Here is a 15,437-nt window from a genome sequence, read left to right as displayed (position 1 = left end):
CCACTTCATCAAACGGTGTCAACTAACTGAACCTCAACTCTTTCATCTTTCTCTTTGTTTGTCCTTCTTGCTTTAACTAATGACTGTGGGATCTAGTTACCACACAGTCTGGAAAAATTCCAGGATATTTTTCTTTTAACTCTTCACTTCCCTGGTTTTCCTTCTGCTTCTCCACTACAAGGGGCATCACTCCCACCTTTGACCTTGCTTGGTTGTTTCCAAGAACAAACTGTATTCCTGGAATAGACACTCTTTCAATCACTCCCACTATCACTTCCCCAGTCTTGACTGGACTTTTGAACCTAATTTTACACAGGGGAATGGCTAAATCTCTCTCCATCTATTCTGTAAGTTACTACTCTCTCGGGTAACATTTTAGACAGAGTACAAATACTTTCATCTCCTACTGTTAGAGACTGCCTAACTCCTGTATCTCTCAATATTTTCACTTTTTTTAACCTTCTGCCCTTGTTCTTCTGGAGTAGAACTTACCCACAGAAGTGAAGTCTTTATAAAGGTCAGGTGCTAATTCACTATCCAGCCTGTGACTAGGCTACGCACTCTCTTGCTGCTCCTTGACTTCTTTTGGGATTTCCTTCATTACCTTAACTAATCCCACTGGTTTAACCTCTTTTACCACATCCTATTTCCCAGTGCCTTTCTTCAACTGCTAGCACTCTGAGTTTATGTGCTCCACCTTATTACAGTGAAAACACCTGAGGCCTTTCACCTCCGTTTTACCCTCATGGGTTTCTTTTTCACTTGTGGTAAATTATTCCCAGTGTGATCTACTTTTTGTTTTTCAGTGAAGGATCTCCCTGTTTCTCAATTTCTATCCCTCACGGAGTGAAATTTCGATGCTAAATTTCAATGTATGCATTACTGCGTATTCACCCATCTCTGCAGTTTTTCTCGTTGTTTGATCTTTCTGTTCCTCATTATGAATTCTTATCATTTCTGGAAGTAAGTTTTTAAACTCCTCCGACAGAGTAATTCTCTAACAGCCTCATATATCTTTTCTACCTTTAATGTTCTCACCCATCTTTCAAAGTTGCTATGTTTAATTCGTTCAAATTCAATGTAAGTCTGACTTGGTTCCTCTTTATGTTTCTGAACCATTGTCTATATGCTTCTGGTACCAATTTGTAAGAATTCAAAATACCTGTTTAACATCTTCACAATCTCTTGACACCTCATCTGAATGTTCCAAACACCTCACTAGCCCTGCCTGCCAATTTGGCCTGAATTAACATTACCCACACAGTCTCTGGTCAATTCATCTGCGTAGGAAGTTCTTCAAAGGAAATTAAAAAGACCTCTACATCATTTTCATCAAATTTTGGTAATGCTTTGACGTATTTGTATATGTCTAACAGGCCTTTGGCTATGGTAGTTTTGCTCATCATCACTACCCTCCTCACTAAGTCTATCTTCTACCTCCATCCTGTAACGTCAACTTTCCAGTTTAATTGTCAACTTCTGAAGTTCAAATTCTCTCTTTCTTTGTCTTTTTCCCCTGCTAGGAACCTTCTTTTCCTTTCCTTTTCTCTTTTTTGTAAACCCTGCCTCTTAAGTTCATTTTCTAACTCCAATTGTCTCATTACCAATTTCATTTTTTCTAACTCCACGACACTTGCCTGTTTCTCTGATAAATCAACTCCTTTATAATTTCAGCTTTCCCCTTATCCCTAGTTAAACCCAATTCTAAACTGTCAGCCAATTCTAAATATGTCTCCTTTTTCTGTATTTGTCGAATTTCTTGGCAAATTTGGGAAACATCTTCAAACACCAGAACCTTTTTAACAATGTTAAGAGCCATTTTCCCTACTTCTGATTTAACCAATCACAAGTAACCGAAATTAAACAGATTTTCCACTTCTCACTTAATCTTTATTAGGACACTAGTCCCCAAGTTTGTTTAAATCTGCTGAAACCTTTCATACCACAAATCTGTCCAAATCCTGGCCCTGATCCCCCAGTCTGTTTTGAAGTGGAGATTGACACCCTTTTTAAAACGAAAACACCCAGAAAAGCTCACATCTGATAAAAGAAGTTGACAAGAGATATAACTTACCTCTAACCCCCAATCTGTTATAAAGAAATGGTTAAATGAAAGGTATCTCTGATACTCACTTCATAAGTAACAAGTAACAATTTATTTATTTAACCTTAACAGTGAACAAATTAACAGACTTACTAACAAACCGAACAATTTCTCCCTAAGTACTACCTAGCCCCTAACTGAACTAAATTCTATTGGTATGCTGTTTCAATAACACAGGTCCCACTTACATAAATCCAAGTAATAAGAAAACAATAAATTAAAACTTAGTCTCTCAAAATTGCAGCAAAAGTACGTTTTCCAGAATGCTCTGCACCCTCTCCGCTGATTCTGCTGTTGGGGTCATTTTCTCTGTAATTCTTTTGTTCTGAATGCCTCTGTCTGTCAAACTTTGGTGTCAGGAATATTCACTAAATATGCCATGTACCATTATGAATAGTTGGTGCTTTTTTCAAGACTGTGGAGATTTCTTGTGAGAGCCTGATATTTATTTCTGAGATGGTGGGGTTTGCTCTCTCTTAAGATGGCAGTTGACTCTCTCCCAATTTTCAAAATGCCCACATCTTTTATATCCTTGGTGACCTATTAATCTCTTTACAATCAGTTTGGTTCCTGCTAGTCAAAACCATCAGGTTAAAACGTGATAGGTTTTCAATATCTAAGGGCTTGGTATAAATTAATTAGCTGATTCAAGCTAGTTATCAAAACGACAAAACAAGTCTGAGGTTTTCCAGTCAGACAGCCAGTTGTTACGTGTTTCCATTTTACAACTGTCTGTGCATCTGCACTGGTTTACAGACATTTTTTAAAATCCTCAAGCTTTGAAAAGTGCTTTATTTCTTAAAGGGATCACACACTCTATCCTTGTATCATTTAAATAAACAAACTCTAGCTTCCTGACTTTCACTTCACGTGTACTCTACACAACTTCATAAAAATACACTCCACAATGAAATACATGTTCTACATACCAAAAGCCTGCAGATTCAGACTCAGCCTCATCAGCCATCTTTGGACGCATTTAAAATAATCATTACATGCAGGAGATGGTCACTGATAATATTTGACATTGGCAGTGCAGGTCTTCAGGGAGGCCTTGTTTTTTTAAATTATTTATTTTAGAGCGAGTGTATACAGGCTTCTAGCACAATTCTGAGTAAAGCATTCTGAAGGAAAGTCCTACCTTTATATTTGGCATGTCTGCCTTGAAGGATGCTCATGTTGGCCTGTTTGTTCTTGGGGTATCATAAGTGACACCAGTATTTTACATTTTACTTTGAAATTCAAGTCTGGAAATGGAACAGAAGAGGTCTTGCTCCAAGTGCAATTGTTCCCTATCAGGAATGCTTGTCAGAAATTTGAATGCGCTCTTGACCCTGCATTCTCTGACCAAATAAATTTGATAAAGGTGCCTGAATGTTTGAGTTATTGGTGCAGTTAAATTTCTGGTCAATGGTAGCTCCCTGGATATTGATCAAAGCAGTTTCAGCAAAGATTGATGTGGTTGAACATGATGGAGAGATAGTTGGGTTCTCTCTAGTTGATGAAGTTAATTTACGTGGCATGAAAGCTACTTGCCGTTATCATTCCAAGCTCGAATATTATTGCTGAAGGACAGCTTTTGTATCTGAGCAGTTTTGAATGTTACTGCAAACATCAGTAAACATTCCAACTTCTGAGCATGCGATAGAGGCAAGTTCATTAATGAACAAAGTGGAGCTGCTTGGGCCGAGGACACTGTATTAAGAGCTCCTTCATTGTTTCTTCCTGAGGCTGAAATGATTGACTTCCAACAACCTTAGCCACCTTCTTTTGCTAAGTACAGCTTCAACCATGAAAGAGCTTTCTCACTGATACCTGTTAACTTCACCATTTTGAATGGCACCTTGCTGCCTTGATGTCATAAGTAGGTATTGATGCATCTTAAATGGGGAGGAAGAAACATTGAAGTAGTGAAATTTTGGGATGGAATTTCAAAGCCAACAGCTTAGGATGCTGAAGGAATGGCTGTTAATGATGGAGCAATTAAAATGGGGATGCACAAAAGCTAGAATTTGAAGAGTGCAAAGGTTTTAGAAGGTTCTGAAGTAGGGTCACTGGCTCTGAACTGTTAACTCTACTTTGTCTCCACGGATACTGCAAGATCTGCTGAGTTTTTCCAGCAATTTATGTTTTTGGGTCTTAGAAGATTGTTGGAGGTTATTGAGAATGAAGGGGTGAGGTCACTGATGAATTGAAATCAAAGATGAGAATTTTAACATGCAACATTGTTGGACTTGTTGGACTTGGAACCTTTCATTGGAGCAGTGAATGGGATTTGGTGTAAGTTGGGATGTGAACAGCCAATTTCTGATGAAGCTATCCCCCTGTGCTTGTCATGACATTTACCACAGTTGCAAAAATAGCACCCATAAAAGTCTTTGCAGTTTTTTTATGAGCAGCAGATCCAAATACCCTATCTGCCTTTCTTGCTGAATATTCTATGCATCACGTTCAATATACATATATATTTATATTTATGGACAATTGAAAAAAATTGAAAGATATGAAGCTATTTGAATGCTTTATAGACTGAAAGAGGTTTTTACTATGTCATTTCTAGAAAATGTGTTCAGAGAATGATCCAACTGCTGAATTGAATTATACTTTGAATTCATTAAAGAAACCTGATGAAATGCTCTTTTATTCTGGAGAATCAGTTGGCCATTTTAATGTTTGAATCAAAATATTTATTATAATAGTGCGATTGGTGAAGCAATGGGGCTTGAGTACAAGTTCACTCATGGTCTGGGCATGAACACGAGGTTAATGAAGGAGAACATGTAGGAGAACATGTCAGGAGCTGTATCAGGTATACCTAAAGGTGAAATATCTTAGTGAAGCCATAATATAAGACTATGTGTTTGCGAAACTATAGAAACAGCATGCATTAGAAAGAGTTAAGTCAACCCGTAGCTAATGGATGAGATCAAATCTGTGTTGTCTGTCTAAGGGTGAATGGTAAGTGATTAGTAAACAAGTAATTGCAGAAGAATACAGCTCCACAAATATCCACATTCCTAATGATGGTGAACCCCAATACATTCGTGCAAGACAAGATCCTGAAGCATTTACAACCATCTTGAACCAATTTAAGAAGAGTCCAGTGAAATATCAATTTCAGTTTGCACCTTCAATTCTTGATGTTAGGCCTTCATCCTATTCAACTTATTGCACATGATACTAAGAAATACTTGGAGGTACTTAGGGGTATCGGATACAGCAAATGTCTTGACAATACCTTGGCTATTGTACTGAAGGTATGTCCTCCAGGACCAGAGTTCCTCCAGAGTTCTGAAGTTGTACAGCTTTAGCGTCTACTCAACAATGTAGAAAATTGCCAGGTATATTCTGTCCTCGAAAAGAAACAAATTCTATCTGGCCAATTATTACCCAATTGCCTTCAATTAGTAGTTGTGAAATGGCTGATATTGTCAGTACTTGCATGCAACACTTGTTCAGTAATAAGTTGTTCACCTGTGCTCACTTTGGGATCACTAGGACCATTTGGCTGCAGACCTAATTACAGCCTTGGACAGAAAATGAGCAAAAAGAATTAAGTACCTGAGGTGAGATGAAAATGATTGCCCTTGAGATTAAGGAAACACTTGACTGAAGTGTGGCATCAAGGAACCTTAGAAAAATTGAAGTCATTGAGAATTGGGAAAATGCTCCATTTATTGAAGCCATTCCTGTTACAAAGAAAGGTGACTGTGGTGCATGTGATGCACAAAATATGACAACTATCTTTTGACAACATCTTCTGAATTCACAACATATACCATCTGAATGAACAAGGGTAACAGGCAGATGGGAACATTGCAAGATCCCCTCCAAGCCACACGTCATCCTGACTCAAACTATTTTGGCTGTTTTTTCACAGTTGTGGAGTCACAATCCTGGATGTCCCTCCTTTAACAGCGTTACGGATGTACATGCCCCTAATGGACTGAAGACAGCACACCATTGCCTTCTCAAGGACATTGGGAATGGCCAAGATAAACTGTCCTAGCAACAACACCCACATACCATGAAAAAAAACGCTCTGTGGGTGTTACCACACAGACTGTAACTGTTCTCCACTATCTTCTCAAGGGCAATTAGGGTTGGCAGTTGGTAACATTTACAGTCTCTTTTGTTCAAGCATCTGCAGGGGAGCCAAAGCTCTTTAGCTCCCATGACAACGATTGCAGCGTATTTTGTGATATCATAGTACAATAAGTTACAATGTGCACTTGATTCACCAAGTACACAAGAGGTTACATCCAAATTTGCACAACATGATTGATGCAATATCATTTTTGGTCAGTGTCTGCCTACTCCCTTTTGTTGGCCATTTTCCTAGTCTGTTGGTCAAAGTTCATCCACTCTCAGATATGTTTATGTTATGTTAACCATTTCACAGTGAATTCTGGTAGTGTCAAAATTTAAAATAAAGAACATAGTGATGGGATTAATGTTTTCAGAATCCTCCTTCAGGGAGCTGGAGAGTGATCCAGGGATGGGCATATAGCCATGTGGGACAGCTGTGTGGAGGCTAGGGAGAGATGCTAATATAAAAGTAATTAAAGTTGGAAGGAAAACAGGTGATAGCTGTTATAAAAACAAAGTGCTGAGGAAATGCAGCATGTCTGGCAGCATCTGTAAAGAGAGAGAGAGAGATATGTTAATGTAATGTTTTGATTTAAACATTAGTAATGTAATTCAACACCTATGTGTTGCTAATTCTGAGGCAATTTATAGACGCAGTCTCATGCCCAAGTTAAAGCACAGGCCACTCACCTATTTCATTGCAGAATTCACTGACTCGTGTCTCAATGTAAACTTGGGCCACGTACATAGGTCTATCACCTCTGAGTTCATGGGTCTCTTTGACTTAATCTGGACTGCCAGATGCCAACTGCCAATCACTTTCTAAACTGCATCAGGTCATTAAATATCCTGTTTTTCACAAGTGGGAGGAAAAATCTATGAATAAAGGTAGCTGAGGAAGTCAGCAGCAGGAGCATCATGGCAAGGTCATGAATCATTGCAGGAATTATTTCAATAGCCTGATTAAGTTGGAGAAGTTCAGCACACGTCCTCCTTGACACATCTCCCATTATGTATTTTCTTCTTGGCCGTCCTACATCACTCATACCACTCCTTACCACCGCATCACTTGCCTTAGTGTCACTCACAATAGCACAATGTCTGTCAACTGCTCCTCATTTCACCCCGTTCCTTACAAATGCTAAACTCTTGCTTTCTCGTTTCATTGTTGTGCATAATCCTAGCCTCATTGCGAATGAGCTATGTGACCTACACTAATCACAGCAGACACCATCAATTCTCACGTTACTTTCCATAGCTGCATAATGGCCTTGCTCCTATTACAAATATTTGCTTTTTATTCACTAGTGGATGCTGCTGGCTGGCCCAGCAATTGTTGCCTGCCCCTATTGCCTTGAGAAGGTGGCGATGAATTGCTTTCTCGGTCTGTTCTTGGGTATCACTAAGAAAGGTATTTATTGATAATTTCCATAAATAAAGCTGTCATTTGATACAGAAAATCACACCAATTGATAAACTAATTTGAAGCTGTTTAAATCTGACCATGGGACTTAGTTCACAAGAACACAGTTCATAATGAAGTGAAAGACCATCAGTGAATGGTGCAGCTTTCTGTCCTTCAACATTTGACACAGTAATAAATCCTGCCAGATATCTTTAACAAATCTGCAGATCTACATGAAACCCATACAGCACTAATTAAAATTAGATTTGGATCTTAATTATTAACAAAACTTTGAAACGAGGAGAAACGCCTTCAACTTTTGCTCCAAAGACTGGGTGGGAATTACCTTTCACAGAATCGCTAAGTTCTCAATTTTTGATCCAATCTCGGTCTGTTCTTGGGTATCACTAAGAAAGGTATTTATTGACAATTTCTATAAATAAAGCTGCCATTTGATACAGAAAATCACACCAATTGATAAACTAATTTGAAGCTGTTTAAATCCGACCATGAGACTTAGTTCAGCAGAGATCGCCACAAACAATTTACAGTTTGCATACTACAAAAAAAAGCCGAAAAGATATTAGCCCTCCAACAACCAATCTAAGCAGGCAACCATAGATATTGATTTGTGGTCAACAGGTCTCAAGATGTCTGGGTGTCATAGTAGCCCACAAACCAACTACCACACTACAACCACTACTAACAAGTATAAAGGATCCCATAACCACAACCAACAAGATCGATGTTTTATACAAGATACCATGTAAAGACTGCCAAAAGCACTACATAGGGCAAACAGGAAGGAAATCAGCCAATGGAGTACACGAATACCAATTAGTCACCAAGAGACATGACCAGCTATCACTTGCATCTATACACATGGACAATGAAAGACATCAATTCGACTGGGACAATGTATCCATTCTACAATAAGCCAAGCAGAGAGATTCACAGGAGTTCCTGGAAGCCTGGCACTCAACCCAGAACTCCATTAACAAACATGTAGAGTTGGATCCCATATAATAACTACTAAGAAACAACAATAAAACTGGAAATGACACACCAATTCCAGCTGACCCAGACACACAAATGGCAAGCAGAACAGAACACCAATGCTTTACTGGAGGCGTACTGATGATGTCACCTAGAATGGTGATGAAACGTCTGCAAACAAACATACCACCTCAGTGAGTAAGTCAACACCCTGGCTCTCAAGATACATCAACCTCCAATGTATGGCGTCCTAATTTACAACTATGTTCCATAGTATCTGTGAGGCAACATCATTTCTAAATTCACCCAGTCTTATCTAATAAGTGCATTTGTTTACTTATTGCTTTAACCTACTTCCACTGTAGTTTTGATTTTTGTACCAGTATTCAAATCCACTATTTGATTCTCTTTATTTTAGCAGGTTAGGATTGGACGAATACTTGTCTTCTCACTATATATATTTTCTTCTCGTTTTGTTCACATCATTGAGCTAATTCTAATAGAATGGGCATTGGTGGGAGGGTAGCCTTTGTTGTTAACTGTGTGTATTTTTCAAGAGAGAATTCTCAGAAGGAAGGGGTGCCATTCATTTACCATGACACCACTGTCTGTTGAATTCATGGCTTAAGAACAGTAATTTCCTTTTTCTACTCCTTGAAAAATATCGCGGAAGATCAAGGATTCTCAGTTATATCCAGCATTAATCAAATTCATCTGATTTTCTGTGCTACTATAAACAGCATAAGCATGGAACTACAACAATTCCCCCACCTTCTGACCATTTTCCACAAAACTGGTCACACTCCATATTGAATTAAACACCATGACAAAGATTATGCTAATTATGTCCATTTGTGGACATTCAAGGAGATTCTTAAAATTAAGTGCAAGGCTACAATAGGAACTTCAGAAAAGCCTAATTTTGAAATTTGCGACACAGCAGTCTCCTGTTTCTCAATATAATATTTCTCAATATAGCTGTGTGCCAGTTTTTAAAGTCATCTGTACAAATGTTATTCAAAATTAAGTTATTGGCAGATGTTGGGCTAGGCAATGACTTATCTTTTGTGATGAGCCTCGCTATAGTCATAAAGTTACCATTCTGTCAAAATCAATGTTTTTCCCAAATTGCATTCCAAATACTGCATGATTGTATAGATTTAAGAAAGATTTTATAGTTGCTGATATGTAAATTGTTCCAAGCAGAAACTCTAGCAATGAATTCACATCCCAAAATGAGCACAATTTTGAATAACGTTTGTACATAGAATGGTGATTTTGACTAAAACATGCTGCTGAACAGAAGTTGCTCACTAGTAAACTGACCTGTCAGCTGTAAATGCAAGGGAGAACAAACCCATGATTGAAATCAGAATTGAAATAGTGATTTTTGGGAGGGATTTGCCTACTACAAATGTTTTGAGAACAAGTTTGGTAGTTTTTTTATTTATTCACGGGACAAGGGCATTTCTGCCAGCATTCATTGCCCATCCCTAATTGCCCAGAGGGCAGTTAAGAGTCAATTACATTGATCATAAGACTATAAGACATAGCAGTGGAAATAAGGCAATTCGGCCCATTGAGTCCACTCCGTCATTTAATCATGCCTGATGGGCATTTCAACTCCACTTACCCGCACTCTCCCTGTAGCCCTTAATTCCTTGCAAGATCAAGAATTTATCAATCTCTGTCTTGAAGACATTTAATGACCCAGCCTCCACTGTGCTCCATGGCAATCAATTCTCCTTATTTCTGTTCTAAATTGACTCACTCTAAGGCTGTGCCCACAGGTCCTAATCTCCCCCTGGGAAACAAGTTCCCAGCATCCACCCTTTCTAAGCCATGCATTATCTTGTAAAAGGTTCTCTTAGATCTTCCCTCAACCCCCTAAACTCTAATAACTACAATCCCAAGATCCTCGGCCAATCATCATATGTTAGGCCTACCATTCCAGGGATCATCTGTGTGAATCTCCATTGGACACACTCCAGTACCAGTATGTCCTTCCTGAGGTGTGGGGCCCAAAATTGGACACAGTATTCCAAATGGGGCATAACTAGAGCTTTATAAAATCTCAAAAACATGTTGCTGCTTTTATATTCTAACCCTCTTGAAATAAATGACAACATTACATTCACTTTCTTAATCATGGACTCAACCTGCAAGTTAACCTTTAGAGAATCCTGTACTAGCACTCCCAGATCCCTTTGTACTTTGGCTTTATGAATTTTGTCACCGTTTAGAAAATAGTCCATGCCTGTATTCTTTTTCCCAAAGTACAAGACATCGCATTTGCTCACATTGAACTTCATCAGCTATTTCCTGGACCACTCTCCTAAACTGTCTAAATCTTTTTGCAGCCTCCCCACCTCCTCAGTACTACCTGACTTGAATTGAGAAATGTGATGCTGGAAAAACACAGCAGGCCAGGCAGCATCCGAGGAGCAGGAGAATCGATGTTTCGGGCATAAGCCCTTCATCAGGAACAAAGCCCCTCTTATGCCCGAAATGTCAATTCTCCTGCTCCTCGGATGCTGCCTGGCCTGCTGTGTTTTTCCAGCATCACATTTTTCAACTCTGGTGTCCAGCATCTACAGTCCTCACTTTCCTCTAGTACTACCTGTCTGTCCACCTAACGTTGTATGATCGGCAAACTTCACCAGAATGCTCCCAGTCCCTTCATCCAGTAAAGTGAATAGTTGCGCCCCCAACACTGAACCCTGCAGGACCCCACTTGTCACTGGCTGTCATTCTGAAAAAGAACCTTTTATCCCAACTCTCTGCCTTCTGTCAGACAACCAATCCCCAATCCATGCCAGTAGTTCACCTCAAACACCATGCGCCCTCACCTTACTCAGCAGCCTCCCGTGAGGTACCTTGTCAAAAGGCCTTTTTGAAGTTTAGGTATATAACATCCACTGGGTTTCCCTGATCTAACCTATTTGTTACCTCTTCAAGGAATTATTACAGGTTTTTCAGGCATGACCTCCCCTTACTAAATCCATGCTGATTTGTTCTAACCCGACCCTGCACTTCCAAGAATTTAGAAATCTCATCCTCAATGATGGATTCTAGAATTTTACCTCTAACCGAGGTTAGGCCAATTGGCCTGTAATTTTTCATCTTTTGTCTTGATCCTTTCTTGAACAAGGGCTGCACAACAGCGATTTTCCAATCATCTGGGATTTTCCCTGACTCCAGTGACTTTGAAAGTTCACAACCAACACCTCCACTTTTTCCTCAGCCACATCCCTCAGACCTCTAGGATGTAGCCTATCAGACCCAGGAGGTTTATCAGTTTTTAGACCAATTTTTATTGCTGTGGATCTGGAGTCACATGTAGGCCAGACCAGGGAAGGATGGCTGTTTCCTCCTAAAAGTTATTAGTGAACTAGCAATCGATAATGGATTCATGGTCATCATTAGACTCTTAATTCCAGATTTCAAATTCCACCATCTGCTGTGGCATAATTCAAACCCAGATCCTCAGAACGTTACCTGGTTGTCTGGATTAACAGCCCAGCAATAATACCACAGGACTCTTTTTTTTGGAAAGGCAAGAAAGCTGAGATGCAACCCAATCAGGATATTGAATTTGTGAAAGGTTTTGATGACATGGATAGGAAGAGAATGTTTCCTTTTCTAGGAAAGTGTATACTTAGAGTGCCTCATTACTACAGTGGAAGTGTATCGATACATTTAAGAGGAAGCTGGACAATCATATAAGTTGTAAAAATGGAATGTTTGAGAAATTTAGCAGGTGTGGCTGTATCAAGGGAAGGAGAAGTCTTCAAGGGCGATATGGTCTCTTGTTCAGAATTTAAGTACCTGCAGTATTTTGCTTTTATTTAAGTATGTAAGAGATATGGAAAGATCCCTTGTGTGGAGGCATGTGCTCAAATCTCACCTGTGGCAGAGGTATGTAATGACATCTTTGAATAGATGGATGAGAAAATACACATATACATAAGAGATATGGGGAATAGAATGTTGTGAAGATGGGTTTAGATGAAGAAAGATGTGAGGACTCTCAAGTGGAACATAAGTGCCAGCAGGAACTGGGTCCTTGAATGTCCTGTTTCTGTGCCAGCTGTCCTACCTAAATGTATGAAATGAGGCTGATGAGATTTCTTTCATACAACACAATTAAACAGAACCTAGAGTTCCCTTACTTATGTAAACAGTTCATTGTTCATCTGGAGGGTTTTTTTCTGCCCAACGGAGTTATTAAAAGTCAAACGTTTTAGCAGCACGCAGCATTTGCAAAGGTATAAAAGCGAAATGAACTACAGTTTTTAATCTTTGAATGCAGCAGTTCAGTTTAATATGACTTTCATTCATTTGTGTGTAATTTTCACCTCACTTTGGGCTTTCTAATGATAAGCTAATAAAACCTACAACTGCACTTTCTTCACAAAAGGATTTCAATAGACTTTGAATATACCTGTGAATGAATTTTCTTTCTGCTCAGTTTTCTGACTACCTGATGGGATATGTAGAAAAGAAAGCTTTTGGATGTCTTGGTGAGAATCCATTTGTAATGTCTGATAGAATGTTATTTTTGGCTATGTCATTTCATATAATGGCAACTAAACATCTGAATCTTTAAAACAAATACATGTGTAATTGCTGTTTTGTTCTTTAGGTCAAGGTAGGCCCGGAGGTGACAACAGGAACTGGTCCGAACAAGAAAGTTGCAAAACGGAATGCTGCAGAAGCCATGTTGTTGCAGCTTGGCTACAAAGCATCAATCCCTACTCAAAGTCCGGAGGAAAAGGTAAGCTTAAACATTTGTTTCACTTCTTTTTTATTTAAGTGTGAATAAATAAATCAAATTAAATGTTATTTAATCTTTGTTTCCTATATTCAATTCTTAAGTACCTGTACAATCTTAATGCTTGGTATTTATGTTTCTTTTTAACATTCCAGCCAGTTGAAAAGAGCTGGGATGGGCGGAAGGTGACTTTTGCGGATCAGCCGAATAGCAGTGAGTAGTTTTCACACTTGACCAAACAGAATATGTGTTTGCTTTATTATCAAATGCCATATAAATTGTTATTGTTACTTGCTTGGTTTATTGTTTTTAAATTATGCTAAGAATGGATTTAGGACTAAAATGAGAAAACATTTTTCCATTCAAAGGGCTGGAAATCTTGGAATTCTGTACCTGAGGAATGTGGATGCTCAATTGTTGAGTATATTCATGACAAAGATTGATGAACTTTTGATGCAATATCGTTTGGTAGTATGGAACTTGTGTTTTGCTGAAGAAGGAGACATTTTATCAAAGTGTTTTGTCTTGAACTCAGTGGGAGTTCAATCCTGAGAACATGCTTACACTGGAAGCTACATATATTAATGCATAGACCTCTGTTCTTAGTACACCGAAAAACATAGAATCATGCAGTAGGTCATTTGGCACACAATACTCCAACTGTGGCCTAACCAAAGTTTGTACACACACTTCAACTGTTTCAACTCAACAAAATTAGTGACAGCCAGTCTTTTGCTAATTTCTCAGGCAATACCTTAACAAATCAGAGTCAACCTGCCTGGTTTAAAATGAGGAGGCTGCAAGGGTGGTATGAGTTAGAGGCTGTGAAGGAGAGAGAATAATTTGAAACTGCTTATCAAGAAAATGCTCCAAGAATGAATTAATGAATCCAAGAAAATTTCAAATCACTGAGGGAATGAGTTCCTTGCATAGAATGTGGAATTACTGGTTTAAGGCAGTGCAAGTTCAGGAATTATTATTAATACAATAATGAACACTTGCAATTGTTAAATTTAAATCTGAGATTGAGAGCAAGGTGCAGTATTTAGGGTCGTAATGGCCTGGTTTAAATGTTTCAACTTGTGCACAGGTGATATAAATCATTGGCTGTGACCTTAGCACTCTGCGAAAGGTGTGCTTTGTGTAATGGGATTTGTTTATATTAATGTGCATCAGTTATTCTGAAGAAACATTTTTGTTTACCGATGCCTGTTGCTTTTCTACATTGCTTTAAGTTAAAGGGAGAGTTGTTAATTATTGTGTATTTTACTAAATTATTCTAATTCTTTGTGTGCCCCACCTATCAACGCTACTACTGTATTACAACATCACCTAATAAAGGAATTGTTGAGAATGAGAAAGGTAGCCCTTGAGAAAATCAAAACAAAACTGTTGAAAGTCAAATGGTAGCCTTGAAGAAACCTTAAGAGGAGAACCTGAAGATTAAACAGTATTTTGGCTTCTGCATGGGATGCACACTGGGTAAAGGTCAGAAAATGTTCTTGGAGGCACAATGGCAGCCAGTTATGGCTGCATCATCAAGAAAACAAATGGGAGCACTATTTAGACGGCCACGTAGCCACCAGTACACAACTGGCATTGCATGTTCAAAGATTGCTGGGAGCATGGTCTCTATGTATTTGGGCAGGGCAAGGAGTCATCACGTTTCTGGCATCAAGCTCCTCACAGACCGTGTTAGGGAACTGGAGCTGGATTTGGATGAACTAAGAATTATTCGAGAGGCTGAGAGGGCGATAGATAGAAGCTACAGGGACATAGTTTCGCCAGAGAACAGAGGTAGCTGGGTAACAGTTAGAGGTGGGAAGGGGAGGAAGCAGGCAGTGCAGGGATCCCCTGTGGTCGTTCCCCTCAACAGTAAGTATACCGCTTTGAATACTGTTGGGGGGGACGGCCTAGCAGGGGTAAGCTGCAGTGACCGGGTCTCTGGCACAAGGTCCAGCTCTGAGGCTCAGAAGGGAAAGGGGGAGAGGAGGAGAGCGCTAGTTATAGGAGACTCTATAGTTAGAGGGACAGACAGGCAGTTCTGTGGACATGGGCGAGACTCTCGG

General features: G+C 39.2%; 1 protein-coding gene across 4 annotated transcripts in view; it reads left to right on the top strand.

The window, feature by feature from the left end:
- The window catches only part of stau2 (staufen double-stranded RNA binding protein 2), a 370,605-nt gene that overhangs the window by 194,543 nt on the left and 160,625 nt on the right, over positions 1 to 15,437 (top strand). For all 4 annotated transcript variants that reach the window (XM_060822782.1, XM_060822781.1, XM_060822785.1 and 1 more), the window contains 2 exons: positions 13,240 to 13,371; positions 13,524 to 13,581. In XM_060822782.1, the coding sequence (XP_060678765.1) occupies positions 13,240 to 13,371; positions 13,524 to 13,581 (190 nt within the window). The remainder of the gene's footprint in view (positions 1 to 13,239; positions 13,372 to 13,523; positions 13,582 to 15,437) is intronic.

Source organism: Hemiscyllium ocellatum, chromosome 4, assembly GCF_020745735.1.
Source record: "Hemiscyllium ocellatum isolate sHemOce1 chromosome 4, sHemOce1.pat.X.cur, whole genome shotgun sequence".
NCBI lineage: Eukaryota > Metazoa > Chordata > Chondrichthyes > Orectolobiformes > Hemiscylliidae > Hemiscyllium > Hemiscyllium ocellatum.
This window is presented reverse-complemented; position numbering and strand designations above follow the sequence as displayed.